Raw genomic sequence first — 16317 nt, 5'->3', positions numbered from 1 at the left:
AGACAAAAAACTGCAAAAGCTTCTATGGATTTATAAAAGGAAATATATTATCGCCATCACAGCTTTACGCATTGAATTTTACAGACTTTGAAGACTTTCCCAAGGCTCGTGATGACTAATCATCAACGAGCACTGAGGAATCGAACGTAATTGCAGCATGTCCTGTGGTTTATGATTTCCAATCGCTCAAGTTGTGAGGCACAATCCATGGGGGCACTTCTAAGAGCAAGAGATGGATCTGGGAGAAGAATCAAAGCGCAGACAAGGATTGCAAGAGGGGCTATTTCGCGATATGGATGGAGTTAGATTGAGAATGTGCTTAAAACGTGACACTGGTAAACAAATCTCCATACCGAATCCTTTTCGTTTTGGCTCGCAACTATAGAGCTACTTTTTAAACATTTTCTGTAAATGGCGCTTAAAAACATTTGGTCAGCGCATTCCAACCGTCCGGTCAAAATAGTCAACGTGAACGCATAGCTGGAACGCCTCCGTGCGCCGGTACCGCGCGTCATACTGTGGGTAAGTCATTGTATGAAACGTCCACTGGAGGACTCAATCACTCTCATCGAGTCCTCGTTGTATCTCAGGACCTGAAAATTGGCGCCTTAGACCCACAAATATAAGCCTTGTCCATTACCTCGTTTTGTATCAGCTCCACTTCGTCGTGAAAGGCCTTGAGCCCGGCTTCTTTCTTCGACCGAGCCTCGTTTAAGTTACTTGTGATAATTTCCACCTGCAAAAGAATTTGAATCTGAAGAACAAACCAAATTAAGCGTTCGTACCTCGTCTTGCTTTCTCGCGATTTTCTCTTCCTGTTTATCCAGTTGATCAATCAGGGGCGCATTTTGCAACCTGAAATCTTCAAGCTCCTTGACCGTCTCCTGGCACTTGACGTCGAAGGACGAATCTAGCTTCTCCAGTAGATTGTGAAAGTGCTGGCCTGAAAGATACTTGAGTTAGTATCACATGTGAATACCAAGAGCCAGCTGCACACTGATAACCGAATGCTTCTCTTCATTCTCTTTAAGTTTCACCTTCATCTCCTTCGAATCTTTCACCATTTTCTTCTGAAGAGCCGCCTGTACAGCAAAACAAGTCAATCCGTCGTGCTAGTCGAGCGAGAGTAACGAAATTACCTGCTTGTTCAGCGAGTCCATCATATCAAGGCATTTTTGCACTTTCCTTTTCGCCTAAGAGGTTGCAACATGATATAAGTTTTGCTCGGCCAAGGAAAGACAAAAAAAATATTAAAAAAAAAATTAACGCACTTTTGTGTATGCCTCGTACTTGTGCTTCCTCGACGGATTGACGGGCCGATTCAACCTCAGCTTCCGCATTCTGAACAGCCGCCCTCCTGTCTTCAAGCATTTTCTGGAAAGGGAGCGCAACGTTAGACCGAAAAGAACAAGAAAAAAGGAAAAGTAGAATATAGAATTTCAGAGCTTACCCGAAGCTTGTCGGGAGATTGTACAATCTGTGTCCGCAGCTGGAACCCTTCTTGTTTCATTTGAGAAACAGAGGCTTTCTCGCTTACAATCTAAATACACACCAACATCTCACTGTTTAAGAAGAAGAAAAAACACTCCACAATTCAGCTCCTCTTTGATGCCACGTATGTCGCTTTGCAACACGGCTTGTTGTTTGTTGAGATCGTAGATTTTCTGCTCCAGTTCTTTCGCCTCCACGGGCAATTTCTGGACTTGAGGCTCCTCAGCTTTCGCTCCGCCTCGTCTTGAGCAATTGCGTTTTGAAGCTAAAGATGAAGAGATTAGCATGTTCTTGTCCATCTTAACACGGAAAGAAAGCAGCCTTCTCACCTGTATCCTGGTTTCTTCCAATTGCTGGATTCTGTCGTCTCGGTATCTGGAAGTTCCCTCTCCGCTCCATGCAAAATCAAAAGTAGTTAGCAGTCTTTGTGATCAAACAAAAAAGAAGAAAGACGCCACACCCGAAGTACGCAAAGTTGATCACTGTTCTAGTCGGCTCCCGCCTGAAAATATCCCTGGTTCCGAAATCATCCACACCAACGGCATGCATGAGCTTGGAAATCGCACGAAACGACGCCAGAGTCCCGACTGAATCAGCATAGAGCTCCTGATGCCGCAGCAATCCAAGGCGCCAAGAACGGGCTGCTGTCAGTCATGTTTGGTGGCAGCAACGCTCTTTGCATCCACTTCCTCCCCGCGATAGGGTCCATGCAATTGCTTTTTCCAATCGTTCTTCCGGTCAGGATTGAGGGTTGAGAGAGGTTGCGGGTTTCGTAAACGAAATATGATTGGAGCTCATTCCTAAGACGAGAAAGACGCTCACACGTGGAGAATGAATGGAATCCATCGCTTACCTGGGGATTCCCGCAAGGTATTGCACCAGATTCTCGTACAGCGGCCAGATGATCTCCCTAGACGGCTTTACCAGATTCTCCTCCGAGAGGTCGGTCACGCCGATCTGCGCCAGGCACTTGAGGATCTCCTTCCGCTCAAGGAGTAAGTGTTGCGTGACCCGGCCATGGAGGAGCATAAACTCTAGAAAACAATTTGATGGGAAGATAAACTGTATACACGTCCGCCGCGATCACATTGACTCTAGCAGTGTGCTCGTTGACTAAATTGACCAAGCGCGTTGACTAGCACTGTATCACGTTTTCGAGCTTAAAAAACCCGCTATCGTTGTCGGCTTTCCTCGCTTGTTGCTTTGGACACCCATTCTACCCTGTAATTCTTGCTGGATTTCAGAGGGAAGCTCTGCAAACACGCTGTGATCGACCTCTTCCTGCTTATACTCCCAAGCCACGGTTTCTTCCTTCCTCTCCGGTTGGGATTCCGGAATGGAGCCGTCTGTGGGAACACTAGCGCCAGCCCTGTCTTCCTCAAGACGTACCTCCTTGGAGATCGATGGGCACTGTTGTTGCTGCTCACTGGCGTTTCTAGGGTCTCCTGTTACTGGAGGCCACTGAGTGATTGGATTCACTCCCTGGAAAGAGCAAACAACATCCTTACTAATGGTTTGAAAAAATCGTACCATCGGCTTTGCCATGATATTTGAGGTAGTAACAGATACTCCTGCGCTGCTGGTTATCTCGCTTTGCTCCTTTCCAACTGAGTGGTGAGAGAAAAACTTGTGCAAGCTTCGCTCGAAGAGGTATCGGCTGTCTACGATCTTGTCTACGCCATATCTTAAAGGCCGCAACTTTGAGGAGAACTTTGGAGCCTCCAGTGAGTGATAAGTAAGGACCATGACACAAAAGTTTAGCTGGGACTTACAATGTGACATGAATTGTGAGAAGATGCGCAGTGCGATTGTTTTGTAACCACATGGTCCACAACCACATCCTGGCTTCAATATTATCTGATCGCTTCTTTGGGCGCTCAGCCATTGACTCATCACCACAGAAATTTGCACACAATATCTTTGCTCAATTTTTTGATGTCAACAAGACAACTGAAAATAAAGGCGAGCTTAAGACAGGTGGTAGTATGTGCTGGACGTCCGTGCTGAAATTTTTTCCATGTGGTCCGCATGCCTGTGGATTGTGCGGCTCTCCAGTTGTTAAAGCATCCGGCGGTGTTGCTTCAGCTGTAGAGCATGAGGATATTCCCGTAGGAGAGGGCGTAGTTTGGATCATTCTGCAGCGTGAAGCTGGCCGCAGAAGTTGTGGAGGATCAGTTCCTGCTGCTGTCGCAGCTGCGCGGATCGATGGTGATCACATTCCGGCTGGTGAAGTTGAGGACTTCGTAGCGAATGCAGCGGCAGCCTGAGCGTCATGTTGTGCTCGCAGTGGAGCCGGCTGAGCTGCATGCATCGTGATCCGTGAGCTGCTGCTGCCGAATTGCAATGTAGAATGGATACTCAACTGTGAGGTTGCCGCATTTGTGATTCGGGCAAGAGTCTACCAGTGGGACTAGAATGCGTTTGGCATATTTTCATGCTATCTATCCAATGCTCACACTTGAACACTTACTGGTGAAGACTTATTATTATCTCAATCTCTATTGAGATTGGATCTGCAAGGATAGGGGGCAGCATGCGCATTTTACTCAACCTTCATGGAGATTGAGCCACATGAGTAAGGCATGATGTAGAGAGTAGCAGTGATCTTCAACAAAAGACTTGGAGGAGAATAAATCACTTCTTGCACAAACCTGCCGACGATTGTGTCCTCCCCAAAAATACCACCGTTCACTGGAAACATGTTCTTTGCTTTCTGAATATTAATAACACCTTTGGAGTTGAAGGTGAATAGCTCTGGTCCATCCTTCAGCTCGATGGTGAAAGTATCAGTGATAAAGTCACGAGTACTCCCAGATTCATAAACCACCCTTGAAACCAATCTAAAGCATTCATATGTTTTGAATGTATGCCTTCTATAACTCCAATCTGAGATGAGTCGTAGTCAGTACCAGTGGTGAGCTTGCAGCTGAATGCATAAGTTTTTCCATCCTTTGAAATGCTCGTTCTGCATGATCTTTCCCCTTCCAGAATGATCTGCCCATAGAAGTTCAATTCCTGCAAGCATCAAAACCAGGAGTTGTTCGAGCATGCCCAAGAGTTGCCTGTTCAACAGAAGTTAAAAGATGAGAGATTGGACACATATGTGAGAAATAACACCTACCAATGTAGCCAGTCCAAAAAAGAAGAAGAACAAGGAAACATAGAACTTACAAGCTATTTTGTGAATGAGCCCTGTAGCTACGCTCGCTCCTTAAATAATGGGCAACGCATGCTGTGCTGTATGTCCAGCAAATACTAAACCAGCTTAGTATTAGGCTCTAACTAATTAATTGTTTTTGGTGTGCTGGCAGAAATGAAGTTGACTATTGAATTGTTTTTATCCATCAAAACATAAAAGTTGTTTAATTGTCTTGTTAACAAAGAAACATCAAACTTCTTGCATCAAATCATTTTCACTTTTTCTATATTCTTCTTTTTGTTTAAGAATAGTTCTTTACAAGATGATTTAGATCACATTTTGCAGTTTCTTTCTTTTCTTATTCTTTTTTATCTCATTTACTCAAGAGTTTTTTTTATAATCAGGGTATCAAACCATCATGAGTTACAAAACCTATATGTGAACTATCTGTAATTTTTATGTAAAATGGATGCCTATCCACTTTATATAAAAACTTATAGATTTAGTGATACGTAGTATTTATATATTATTGCACATATGTAAACACTTATATTTTCACATGGAATATTTCACACAAATGTCAAAGACAACTAAAAACATTTGCATATTCCTTCACATGTTATTAATTTTATTTAACATAAAAACATTTACATTTTAAACACTATTTCACTTTTTTTTAACAGATTTTTATATTACACGTTTTATTTTTACATCCCACATATATATTTCACATTCTTTTTTATACAATTTATGTAAGTTAAGTTTTCACACTGAAAGAAATCGAAAGGTGGTGCATACTGTTCTCAATTTGAAGCTAAAGGACCTTTGCATAGCAATATTTATTATTTTTGGTGTTTACTAGATATTTTGTTCAAACTTGTTCACAAAAACGAGTACATTTTTTGCCCACACATAATGTTGTTAGGTGTTTTGGTAGTTTTCACTTTTGCTTTTTAGAAATGGATAGGAGAATTGCTACCATTGAATAGAGCATGAAGACAATCTAAAACATTTATATGTTTTGAATATTTCATGGATGTACAAGTCTCATATATGATAATGTTGACAATGTAACTATAGTACTTGACAATCTAATCACATAAAACCAAAGTACCATTAATGAATGACAAAGAAACCACTGTTGTTCAAAAGTCACACCTCAGTACTGGGATGAAAACTACTATAGTTGGTGAACATAATACATGTGGCTCTGAAAAAACATCAAACTTGTTGCATCAAATTACCATCACTATGTTCATTTTCTCTTTATTCTTTTTTTTTGTTTAAAGAAAGTTCTTTACAGTATGATTTATGTCACATTTTGCAGTTTTTTTTTTTTTTTGTTCTTTTTTATCTCATTTACTCAAGAGTTTTTTTATAATCAGGGTATCAAACCATTATGAGTTACAAAAATTATATGTGCACTATCTGTAATTTTTATGTAAAGTGAATGCCTATCCACTTTAAATAAAAACTTATAGATTTAGTGATACGTAGTATTTATATATTATTACACATATATAAACACTTATATTCTCACATAGAATATTTCACACAAATGTCAAAGACAATTAAAAACATTTGCATATTACTTCACATGTTATTAATGTTATTTCACATAAAAACATTTACATTTTACTCACTATTTCACTTTTTTCTTAAAAACATTTTTATATTACACGTTTTATTTCTTACATCCCACATAAAAATTTCATTCTTTTTTATACAATTTATGTAAGTGAAGTTTTCACACTAAAGAAATCGAGAGATGGCGCATCATGTTCTTAATTTGAAGCTAAAAGGCCTTTGCATAGTAGTATTTATTATTTTTGGTGTTTGCTGGATATCTTGCTCAAATTTGTTCATAGAAACAAATACATTTTTTGCCCACACATAATGTTGTTAAGTGTTTTGGTAGTTTTCACTTTTGCTTTCTAGAGATGGATAGGAGAATTGCTACCATTGAATATGTCATGGACGTACAAGTCTCATATATGATAATGTTGACAATGTAACTGTAGTACTTAACAATTTAATCATATAAAACCAGAGTATCATTAATGAATGACAAAGAAACCGCTGTTGTTCAAAAGTCACATCTCAATACTGGGACCAAAACTACTATAATCAGTGAACATAATGCACATGGCTCTGAAGAAACATCAAACTTGTTGCATCAAATTACCATCATTATATTCATTTTCTCTTTATTCTTCTTTTTGTTTAAAAAAAGTTCTTTATAGGATGATTTAGATCACATTTTGCAGTTTTTTTTTTTTTTTGTTCTTTTTTATCTCATTTACTCAAGAGTTTTTTTTATAATCAGAGCATCAAACCATTATGAGTTACAAAAAATATATGTGAACTATCTGTAATTTTTATGTACAGTGGATGCATAGTCAATTTTAAATTGATTACACATTGATTTCCACTTTATATAGAAACTTACATATTTAGTAACATTTATATATGATTTTACATATGTAAACACATACATATTCTGACATGGAATACTTCACACAAATTTCAAAGACAGCTAAAAACATTTGCATATTACTTCACATGTTATTCATGTTATTTCACATAATAACATTCATATTTCACACACTATTTCACTTATATTTTTTATAAGTTAAGATTCTATTTCCTACATGTTTTATTTCTTACATCTCTCACACATTATTCACATTTTTCTTATACAATTATTTCACACTCTAAACTCAGTCATTTGTTAGAATGTATTTTTGTTCTTCCTATGATGCACTAACTACTACTTCCTCAAGAGGCCTGGCTGTGGCCCTCAACAAACCTGGCAATGCAGACATAGTACTTGGGGTCTTCCCACCACCCTATTTGGCCCACAACTTTAAAACATGTTTCTTCCTCATTAATGAAAAGCTTTGCCTCTTTCAAACTGTTGAATCTTTTGTATTGTGCACCTTTAAAATCATTTACCTAGTCTTTGCATTCTGGCCATGTAATGTAACTCCAAGCCTTTTAGGCCCCCTCATCATTGTGTAGTACTTTCCAAACAACCACAAACAAGAAATGTAAGTTGAAGACACATGAAACACAAACTCAAGTAGAATCAAAATCATGTTTAACACTTTCAACAAGAACCTTCACAATGTGGAGGTGGTTTACTATGCATAAGTCAAGCACCTGGTGGTTATTAAAGTGAACATTATTCCTAGCAATTGTTCAGCTTTCTTTGTTTCTGCAAGAGCTTTGTATGCACATGTGAGCAGAGCTACTAGTAAAAGTGAAGAAAATAGCAGGATGATAGCAATGCTAGCGCCAATGGTGGAGCCAAAGATTGAAAAGTCACATGGCTGAAGGCACTAATCCTAATGACTAAGAGGGGGTTAACCGGGGCCTTTCCTGAGACACATTTTCTGTGCCACTTGGAGAATATTTCTGTTTTGGCTGCTCCGTAACTGTGACAAATATCTAGCTGTTCTCGGCAGCATTGTCTACAACACCCTTCAGAAGACCATCTCCATTGGCAACGAAAAAATTCCTATACACATGTTATAGTGAATGGCATCCTAGTAAATGAAAACAAATACCTTCGGACGTTGAGATCTTGCTCCATTATGTCGGCATCACCTTGATACAACAAGCGGCATGGGCATAGCATCCGGTATTGGAAAACCTGGGACCATGTGGTCGTTTTGAATCTGGATAAGGCCCGGGAAAGGGGGTGGGATATTGTGTTGGACAGGAGATGTGCTTAATCTGTATACCAATTTCCTCTTTCAAGGGTAGTTACAATTGCCCCCCCCCCCACAATTCCCACTGTTCTTTGGATTCTCAGACCCCACAGCATAACACAGGAGACAGATAATCACACGGTCAGCACCATATTTCACCTGGCAGACCACCGCAGCAAATCCCCGCTGCAACCAATGCCCCAATTCTTCCCCAACATGGTGTGTGGAATCTTATCCCCACACACGGCCAGAAATCCTCGTTGTGCATGAGGCCTTGAAGCAACATGCGCTGAAAGTGAACTGCAGCACCAACAGAATGGCCTTGCTGGGCATACGCTCCTACAAGTGAAGTCCAAGACACAATATCCTTTTGTTGGCAAGCCATCCCTTGAAACACAGCAACTGCATTCTCCAGGCTGCCACACTTGGTGTACATGTTGATGAGGGCACTTGCGACCACCGTTGTTGTTGTTGTTGATGTTGGTTCTTCTCTGACTCCGGCTTCTTCCATGCCAGCTTCTTTCTCACGGATGAGCGACTCGATCCATTTGCTGTTTTGGAGACAGCAGCGCTGAGCAGCGCCACAAATGTGTGGCTGTTGGGCCCCGCATCCGGAACAGTCGGAATGCCTGAACCCAATGCCCGTGCTGGGCATTTGCTGCGATCATGGCAGCCCAAGACACCATATTCCTCTTCTGCATCCTGTCGAACACAGCGTGCGCCACCTGCACATCCCCACACCGGACGTACATGTTTACCAGGCAATTCCAGAGAGAGACGTGCTGCTCCAGATCCTTGGCGACAATGCTCCGGTGGAGGAGGTTGCCCCCATCAACGCACGACTGCAGCAGAGCCGCGTACTCCTGCACTTGCTGATGCTGCTGATGCTGCTGGAACCCTAATGCTGCTGCTGAGGAAGAAGAAGAAGCTGAAGAAGCTGAAGAAGAGAGCTCAGAATAAAGCTTCTTACCCGGTGTTTGGGCCATACATATCCTGCAATTTCACTTCGGAAAACTGCAAGAGATCTCCAACCGTTTTTACTCCAAGACCTTCAAGTTCTTGTCCAAGCTTGCCCCCTAAGATCCATACACATATAAACAAAAGAAAAACAAAACCAACATGAGATACATTTTACTTATAGGCAAGGTTGTGAGTAAAGATTCAACGGACTAACGTCTGTTGAGAAGGTTTGTACAATGATTTAAATCACCTTGAGTTGTTCTTGGCTTGCACTCCGGCGTCGCCCTCCAACTCCAACCAACGCATCAATCAGGACCTCCTCGCCAGTAGCTGCTGCTGCTACTACCAAAGAAATCTTAAATCTTCTCAAACGAGACAATGGCCATGGTTGATTCTTCAAAGCACAAACTCCTCCTCCATCTCTCCACAGCCTTGCTCTCTCAATCCCGCGCACACCACTTTGCGTCATAGCAGCAAGCAACTTCCTGCACAAAAGCATACAACGCAAAATACCTCCTTTTGATTGCTTTACAAACGATATCATGGTTTGTACAATATACTATCGAGTTACTCATCGATATATATAGCTTGAACAATCCTCCCAGTACTCTTCTTTCCTCTCGAGCTTTGGGCCTTGCTCGTCTCTCTCGGAGCCTTCGTCCTCATCGCTGGCGGTGGTGGCAATCGTGACTTGGGGTCTTCGTTTTGGTAGAAGGAACTTTCTTTGCTTGCGATGGAGTGATACTGTGGCCTTGCTCCTCTTAAACAAGTTTCCCAGACCAAACTTTGCCTTCACTTCTTCTTCCTCCTCCTGACTCTCTTCTTCTTTCTCGGCAGCCACTGTGCCTCGCTTGAAGAAACCACCCAAGCCATTCTGCGATGTCTCGCTGATGGAAGCTCCAATATCCTTCATCTTTGCCCCCAGAACTTCCAGCGACGCTGCCGCAGCCTTGGCTTTGTCTTTGGCCTTTTGAGGGTTGGCAACCGCCTGTGCTTCCTGTTTAGCCAGCTCCTTTCCCTCTTCCTCCAGCTCGTTGGCGAGAGCAGCGGCATCCTTCGCCTCTTCCAGCGCTTTGTTGGCTTCGGCCTCTGCCTGCTCCCGAAGTTGTCTCTGCCGCTCTTCGGCCTCCGCTTTGGCTCGCGCCTCCGCCAATTTAGCTCGTCTTCCATTCTCTGGTATAGCACGAGATCTTAGTTTCCTGGGAAATATCATCCAAAAGATAGTCCAACACCTGGAGTCCAACACAAGTTAGACATATTTCGAAGAAGAATGTTTGCTCACAGTCCGACAATCTTCATCCTCGTTCACGAGATTCAAAAGAGCATCTCTGCATAACAGGATAAGCATCTTGTAGAGAAACTTACTCTTACCTGAGATAGCATATTCAATACAGCGGTCACTAGGCTCGACAAAGATTGTTCCTGGTTCAAAATGCAATTCATCGTAAAATCTGATTTTTACGGCCTTGGCCACGCATCTATAATGCTAAAGGCACCCGAAACTTTTGCCGTAAAAATAATCTCTGCTGCTTCAAGAAAACTACAAATTTCATTTTTTGCAACATACTTCACTGCCTGAAAATTCCCAATGTCTGTATAAGACACAAAACAGATATCATACCTTCCTTTTTTCCGTTTTATCACCACGATATAACGCCTTAAATACTCTTCTTTCAAACACGGTCCCACTTCTTCCTAAGGATGTCCACAATAAAGCAATCACGTCTTTAACCACCTACAATATGCAATGAAAGTCAGCCAACTAGAAAAGAAAAGCGAGCATGAAACCTTCTTGCAGTAGACTGCTACTCCATGCATATTGAACGGAATCTTTCGACTACGGAAAGCAGATTGAAATATTTTGCCTGTGACCTACAAGAGAAAATGACGAAATCAAATACACACCTGTTGCCTGTAGAGTATAGCAAAGTTTGCAAACACCGGCTTGATGTCACTGGCCACTGATGCCATTTCCAGGATTTCATCGACCACAAATGTGCACTGTGCTTCTTCATTTCGGCACTCCATAACAACTGTCTGGAGAACCAAAAATATATATGTTCTGAATTCCTGATACCTTTTCTCCAAAATCGTTATCCATTCGCACAACTTTAGCACTGCAGCCTGAATCATTATGTTGAACATCTCACTGCTTCTACAATGCAGCCAGTCGAGCGATAATTTTGTTGTGGTCTCACCTAAGCACGCAGACAACAACTCACATGACTACGTTATTTATTTCAGGTTTTCAGACCTCTTTGTAGTTTGGAACGTCATTCCGGAATGTGGAAAAACCGAGAGAGTTGGCACCATTGAAGCTGAAAACGGACTAGCAAAAGTTAAATATTAGCAGAACGTACCTGGTGATATCCGACCCAACCACAGTGACCCTCCCGTGCAGAGAAAGAAGCCGCAAAAGCTTGTACTGCATCACACTCGTATCTTGGAATTCGTCAACGAGTACATATGCCCAAGTGTTGTGACATTCCGCTAACGCTGTGTGAAAGAAGGATGTTGCAGTACACTGCACGCTTTTACCATTAGGGAACAGCTTACTTCTCCGCATGAGAGCGACAGAGTTGCAAACAAAAGGAATGAAACATCGAGATCATAAGTTCCTTGGACGCCTCCTTCCCCACCACAGCAGCGACGCGGTCCATCATCTCCGTTGCAGCAGCTGTTGTGAAGGTCATTGTTCTTGGAGTCTACCCCCTGTGCCGAACCCTTGAGCTTTGCAACAAAAGAGGGCGAGAGAGAGAGAGGACTGCACTGCACTGCATACCTCGTTTAACAGTGTCAGAATACGTGCGACCATTGTAGAGGTCTGATAAACGAATCGAAGTAGTCAGAAAAACTAGCAATGAAGAAAAAAAAAAAAAAAGTGTGTACCTTTCCACTTCGCGGCCCCGCAACAATCAGAAGTAGCGCTGCATCCCTTTGGGACACATTGAGCTTCCGGAGATACGTTGGCATGTCTGCTGCAGAACCTCCATCGCGTCAAAGCCTATCAATCTCCTCGAAAGCGTCATCATCAAAATCGTCCAAAGAATCGGGACCAACTCCTGCTTCCCCTCCACACACAGCAGCATTCACATCCAGATCCGGCCTCACCCCGCGCACCTTCTTCCTCTCAGATCACTCACCACACTTTTTCGGGCAAAAGCATCAATCGATACCTCTGGTCCAAATGGAGCTTTTCCTCGTAAACTTTGTCATTCTGCCCTAAAGTTTCGAATTTTGGTAGGGTTTTGGTTTCTGTGGAGATGGAGAGGCTGGTAGCCCGGTGTAAGAGCAAGATAAGTGCAGCCGAGAAGAAGCTGTTTGGGCGGAGTAAGAGCAAGAAGAAGGAAGAGCTCCAGGAGCAGCTGGATGACATGCGGAGGAGACTTGAGGTAAGTAAATAGCGTGGATTGGAAATGACATCTTTGGTTAGCAACTTGAGGCGCTTATGAAGGCCTCCTCTCCGAGGACGGCTCCAAACCCTCCTCCTCCTGCGAATCCTCCTCGTGTGAAGCCTCCTCATGGCGCTTTGAAGCTGCTGCAGTTTGTGGGCACCTGTAGCGATAAAGGGGTCGCTCTTTTCATCGGAACTCCACCTGCGACTCTAGCGTTAAGCCCACAGCCAACGTGCATCGTCGTGGGTTACAAGGAGACCATGGTGTGGAAGGAAGGTGGAGAAGTTACTGTGACGATCAATGGGCAGACTGTGAAAGGTGAGGTTGTTTCCCTGTTTCGCAGGCAGCCTTGGGTGGCTGCTGTTGAGCTCTTCGAACCGGTAAGCTACTGCTTCAATACCCTGATTCATCCTGATCGGGTGTTTTTCTGATTCAGTTGGAACTACCTCCTAAGGTGCCTCTTATGGTTGGTCTGCCTCGAAATGAAGAGGTGGTTTTTGTGCGGCGGGCTGGGGAAGTTGAACTCCCTGCAATCCTCAAGAAGCACTACTTACCAGATGAAGTGGCTGGCATCGTCCCTGGTGTCCAAGTGGGTGATGTTATCGTTGAATGGGATTCACGTTCAAGGAGCCTGAGGGTGAGTGGGATTGTTGTCAAGACGGAGAAAGATGGTGCTGTGGTGGGGCTGCCCGTGGATGACGCCACGCTACACTTTCTTGAGGCGGACAAGAAGAGCTGGTACCGAACAAAATACCCAGGGCGACTCTTGGCGGTGGGGAAGTATGGGTAGTTGGAATGGTATGTGGCTGGTTTACGCTACGATAGCTACTGATAGTTAGTGACGATTTTTTGGTCAGACTGAACAACGACGGATATATATGTAAATTTTGGACTTCTAGATTAATGGAAGAGCTGCTTTTGCTAGGCTCTGCAAATTCGCTATGTGAAATTGAGGCTACGTCTCAACAATACTTTTCATCAGCTTTAATTATTCAGACTTTGAGCTTCTTTTCTATCTGTTACTTGTGGAAAGACTCTCGTATCAAGGTTGACCATAACCAGTGAAGTATGTTTTATGTTAAACTAAGTTGTATCGTCGTCGTCCACGAGCCAGCAGCAGCAGTCCGGCGGATGTGGTCCGCGGGGGACGTGGAGGAGCAATGTGAGCTGGAATGCGCATCTTGATGAGGCTTGGCATGATGTTATTTCCTGGAACTCAATCCTCTCAGCAAGTGCCCAAAGCGGGCATCTGGAACATACCAAGCTTCTGTTTGATACAATGCCTGTGCAGGGCTTGGTTGCAGTAACCACCATACTAACAGGTTACGGTCGTGCTACACACTCCAAGAAAATCCTTGATCAAAGCCCAGATAAAGATCCGATTGCCTGGGACGCCATGATTTCGGCTTATGCGCATAATGGGCATTTTCAAACGCGCTGGATGTGTATGGTGCGATCAAGGTTGAAGAGGAGAGACCGGGCTCCACGTTGGTTCTTCTCGTGTGTGGACGCACTGGATAAGTTTGGGATGGCTTGCGTTGCTTCGCATGGGATCGTTGCAAACAAGCTCCATGGACTGGCGATTGTTTGCTGGGTGCATCGACGAGCTATAGCAATTTGGAACATGGTGCTCACGCAGCTAAGACTCTCTTGGGTGGTGCCGCCCATGACCTCCTTGCGAACATGTATGCGATGAAAGATGGAGCAACCAGGAAAGTATGGTCTTTTCGAAGAGGAGGACAAGGTTGGCTGAGAGTTTGCGATGAGGCGATGGTTGCTCTAGCTCTAAGAACTGGATTGCCCTGCTGCTCGACGATTCGAGGGCGAGATATCGCTCCAACTTGCTGATTCACAGGTATGGGAAGCCTGGAAACTTGGAGCTTGCGTGCAAGGCTTTTGGGGCCATCAAACATCCCAATGTTTTCTCGTGGAAGCTTTTCATCGCGGCATGCATTTTACCGGACGCAAGAGAGGTGTTTGGAACACAATCCTGCGTGGGCATTTCCAGCTCGCTAACCTTCGCGAAGCTATGGCAGTGATGCCGGAGGAGAGGGGCGTCGTTTCGTGGACTACTGTCCTCTTAGCAAATGCCCAAGCAGGGCATTTTGACGTTTCAATTGCCTTGTTTAATGTGATGCCCGTACGTAGCGTGGCCAGCTGGAATACTCTTTTACAAGCGTACACATTGTTCAAAAAGCTGGCAGAGACTCGCGATTTGTTTTTCTGCATGCCATTACGGAGATGTTTCAGCGTGGAACACAATGATAGCTGGAAATGCTGTAGCGGGGCATTGTGCCGGGGCTCAAATATGCTTTAAATCCATGCCAGAGATGGACGTGGTTTCTTTAACGTCAATGATGAAAGCATTTGGCGAGGCTGGGGGCTTGCAGGGAGCGCAAAAAGTATGTGATTCCTCTCCCGCGAAGACATCGTGTGCTGGAGCGCCATGGTAACCGCGTGTGCGGAAGATGCTAAGTGCCTGTTTGACCGGATGCCTGAATGGAAAACGGTGGCCTGCTCGGCCTTGATCTCGGCCTACGGCCAACACTTCCATCTCGAGGCAGCCATGCAGGTGTTCTTCGTGGTTTCCTGCAATGCACTCTTGACCGTTTACTCCAAAAGCTGCAGACGCTCGACGCAATAGCCTACCGTAATGTGGGATCCTGGAGCTCGCTGGTCGCAGCTTACGCCGATAACGGGAGTCTCGAAAACTCAGCAAAGGTATTTGCAATGATCCCCGACAGGGATCCCGTGTCCTGGAGCTCCATGATCACAGCCTATGCTCGATCTGGGCGCTGTAACCAAGCCACCAAACCACCCGACTGATGCAGCTCCAGGGCTTCGCGCTGGACAGCATCACATTCCTGGGCATTCTCAACGCTTGGCTCTTGCGGGAGGCTTACTCATAGTGGCGGAGCACGACTATGGAGCGGTCATCGACGCCCTTGCCGGATCGGGGGTCTTGGGCTGCGGCGAGGAGCTCGCCGCCAGCCTGCCGCTGGGATTGGACGTTAAGAAGCACTGAGCATCCCAGCTGCCGAGAATTTGGTTTCACTTCCTCTTGAAGCCTAAGGTTCTTAGAGCTTTGCGACGTCTTTTTTGGAGGACATAGCTGCAAGCAGCCGCTGCCGAGGGTCCAAGGTCTTTTTCAGGACAAAAGTTGGCCCCTGGCATCAATGAGATAGTGATATACTGTCTAGTTGTGTACTTTTTTGCCTCTTGAGATTCGAACATTTCCAGAGGGAGAGAGATAAGTTGTGTCGGTCGACCCATCCTTTGGCCTCGTCGCCTGGTATGGAACTTTGAATGGAAGGAACGAGAAAGAGAATGCGGCCCGGTCGAAACGAAAGCTGATCCTTTTAGACCTAGCTTCGTCCTGGAAGATTTCTCCAAAGTTAAAGAAACAAGCAAACTATGTTTGCTTAATTTTCTCGGAAAACTTTACAATGTTTGACACCCTCTGGTCGCTGCGATCGCTGAGTTTGATGTCCTGGAAAACTCCCACAATAGTCCTCTACAAAAAAGTCAAGGCGGTGAATAAAATGAATGTTTGTAGTAGAAGTTTTAACTTGAATCGGGCATGCAGTGCTGGGCCTTGTTGTGTACATTAATTAATCTC

At 44.1% G+C, this 16317-nt stretch overlaps 4 protein-coding genes across 9 annotated transcripts; 2 read left to right on the top strand and 2 right to left on the bottom strand.

Annotated features, from left to right (window-relative positions):
* Positions 1–338: 338 nt before the first annotated feature.
* LOC9646113 lies at positions 339–3399 on the bottom strand. 5 transcript variants are annotated; one of them, XM_024666554.1, is made up of 11 exons: positions 3264–3399; positions 3022–3210; positions 2345–2973; positions 1821–2291; positions 1451–1756; positions 1272–1374; positions 1140–1193; positions 998–1082; positions 786–943; positions 641–736; positions 339–593 (listed from the first exon to the last, which is right to left on the bottom strand). In XM_024666554.1, exons 6-11 carry the CDS (start codon positions 1338–1340, stop codon positions 528–530), a joined length of 528 nt encoding a protein of 175 aa, XP_024522322.1. In that variant the 5' UTR covers positions 1341–1374; positions 1451–1756; positions 1821–2291; positions 2345–2973; positions 3022–3210; positions 3264–3399; the 3' UTR covers positions 339–527. The 5 variants fall into 5 exon arrangements, 3 of the variants coding, with proteins under 3 accessions (XP_024522322.1, XP_024522323.1, XP_024522321.1); XM_024666555.1 differs by having other exon boundaries at positions 3022–3201; positions 3264–3398; XM_024666553.1 differs by having other exon boundaries at positions 3022–3398.
* A 5300-nt stretch (positions 3400–8699) lies between these two features.
* On the bottom strand, positions 8700–9419 carry LOC112343317 (pentatricopeptide repeat-containing protein At2g33760-like). 2 transcript variants are annotated; one of them, XM_024666556.1, is made up of 2 exons: positions 9314–9419; positions 8700–9253 (listed from the first exon to the last, which is right to left on the bottom strand). In XM_024666556.1, exons 1-2 carry the CDS (start codon positions 9327–9329, stop codon positions 8868–8870), a joined length of 402 nt encoding a protein of 133 aa, XP_024522324.1. In that variant the 5' UTR covers positions 9330–9419; the 3' UTR covers positions 8700–8867. The 2 variants fall into 2 exon arrangements, with proteins under 2 accessions (XP_024522324.1, XP_024522325.1); XM_024666557.1 differs by having other exon boundaries at positions 8700–9250.
* A 3137-nt stretch (positions 9420–12556) lies between these two features.
* Positions 12557–13633, top strand: LOC9646112. The gene is made up of 3 exons (XM_002992842.2): positions 12557–12695; positions 12758–13078; positions 13135–13633. The coding sequence occupies exons 1-3, from the start codon at positions 12567–12569 to the stop codon at positions 13486–13488; spliced, it is 804 nt and encodes a 267-aa protein (XP_002992888.1). The 5' UTR covers positions 12557–12566; the 3' UTR covers positions 13489–13633.
* A 1037-nt stretch (positions 13634–14670) lies between these two features.
* Positions 14671–15561, top strand: LOC112343318 (pentatricopeptide repeat-containing protein At4g02750-like). Its single transcript, XM_024666559.1, has 2 exons — positions 14671–15270; positions 15327–15561. Exons 1-2 carry the CDS (start codon positions 15145–15147, stop codon positions 15522–15524), a joined length of 324 nt encoding a protein of 107 aa, XP_024522327.1. The 5' UTR covers positions 14671–15144; the 3' UTR covers positions 15525–15561.
* Positions 15562–16317: the final 756 nt, after the last annotated feature.

Source organism: Selaginella moellendorffii, unplaced genomic scaffold, assembly GCF_000143415.4.
Source record: "Selaginella moellendorffii unplaced genomic scaffold, v1.0 SELMOscaffold_143, whole genome shotgun sequence".
In the NCBI taxonomy this organism is placed as follows: domain Eukaryota; kingdom Viridiplantae; phylum Streptophyta; class Lycopodiopsida; order Selaginellales; family Selaginellaceae; genus Selaginella; species Selaginella moellendorffii.
The sequence above is the reverse complement of the archived record's forward strand: the minus strand, read 5'-3'. Positions and strand labels throughout refer to the sequence as shown.

Bases quoted from the DNA above. Each gene is read 5' to 3' on its own strand.
- LOC9646113 (XM_024666554.1), bottom strand. From the start codon at position 1,340: ATGCGGAAGCTGAGGTTGAATCGGCCCGTCAATCCGTCGAGGAAGCAC. The intron at 1,194-1,271 runs GTGCGTTAATTT...GCAACCTCTTAG, and splicing joins AGTACGAGGCATACACAAAA to GCGAAAAGGAAAGTGCAAAA. The intron at 1,083-1,139 runs GTAATTTCGTTA...TTTGCTGTACAG, and splicing joins TGGACTCGCTGAACAAGCAG to GCGGCTCTTCAGAAGAAAAT.
- LOC9646112 (XM_002992842.2), top strand. From the start codon at position 12,567: ATGGAGAGGCTGGTAGCCCGGTGTAAGAGCAAGATAAGTGCAGCCGAG. The intron at 12,696-12,757 runs GTAAGTAAATAG...GCGCTTATGAAG, and splicing joins ACATGCGGAGGAGACTTGAG to GCCTCCTCTCCGAGGACGGC. The intron at 13,079-13,134 runs GTAAGCTACTGC...TTTCTGATTCAG, and splicing joins CTGTTGAGCTCTTCGAACCG to TTGGAACTACCTCCTAAGGT.
- LOC112343318 (XM_024666559.1), top strand. From the start codon at position 15,145: ATGGTAACCGCGTGTGCGGAAGATGCTAAGTGCCTGTTTGACCGGATG. The intron at 15,271-15,326 runs GTGTTCTTCGTG...CAAAAGCTGCAG, and splicing joins ATCTCGAGGCAGCCATGCAG to ACGCTCGACGCAATAGCCTA.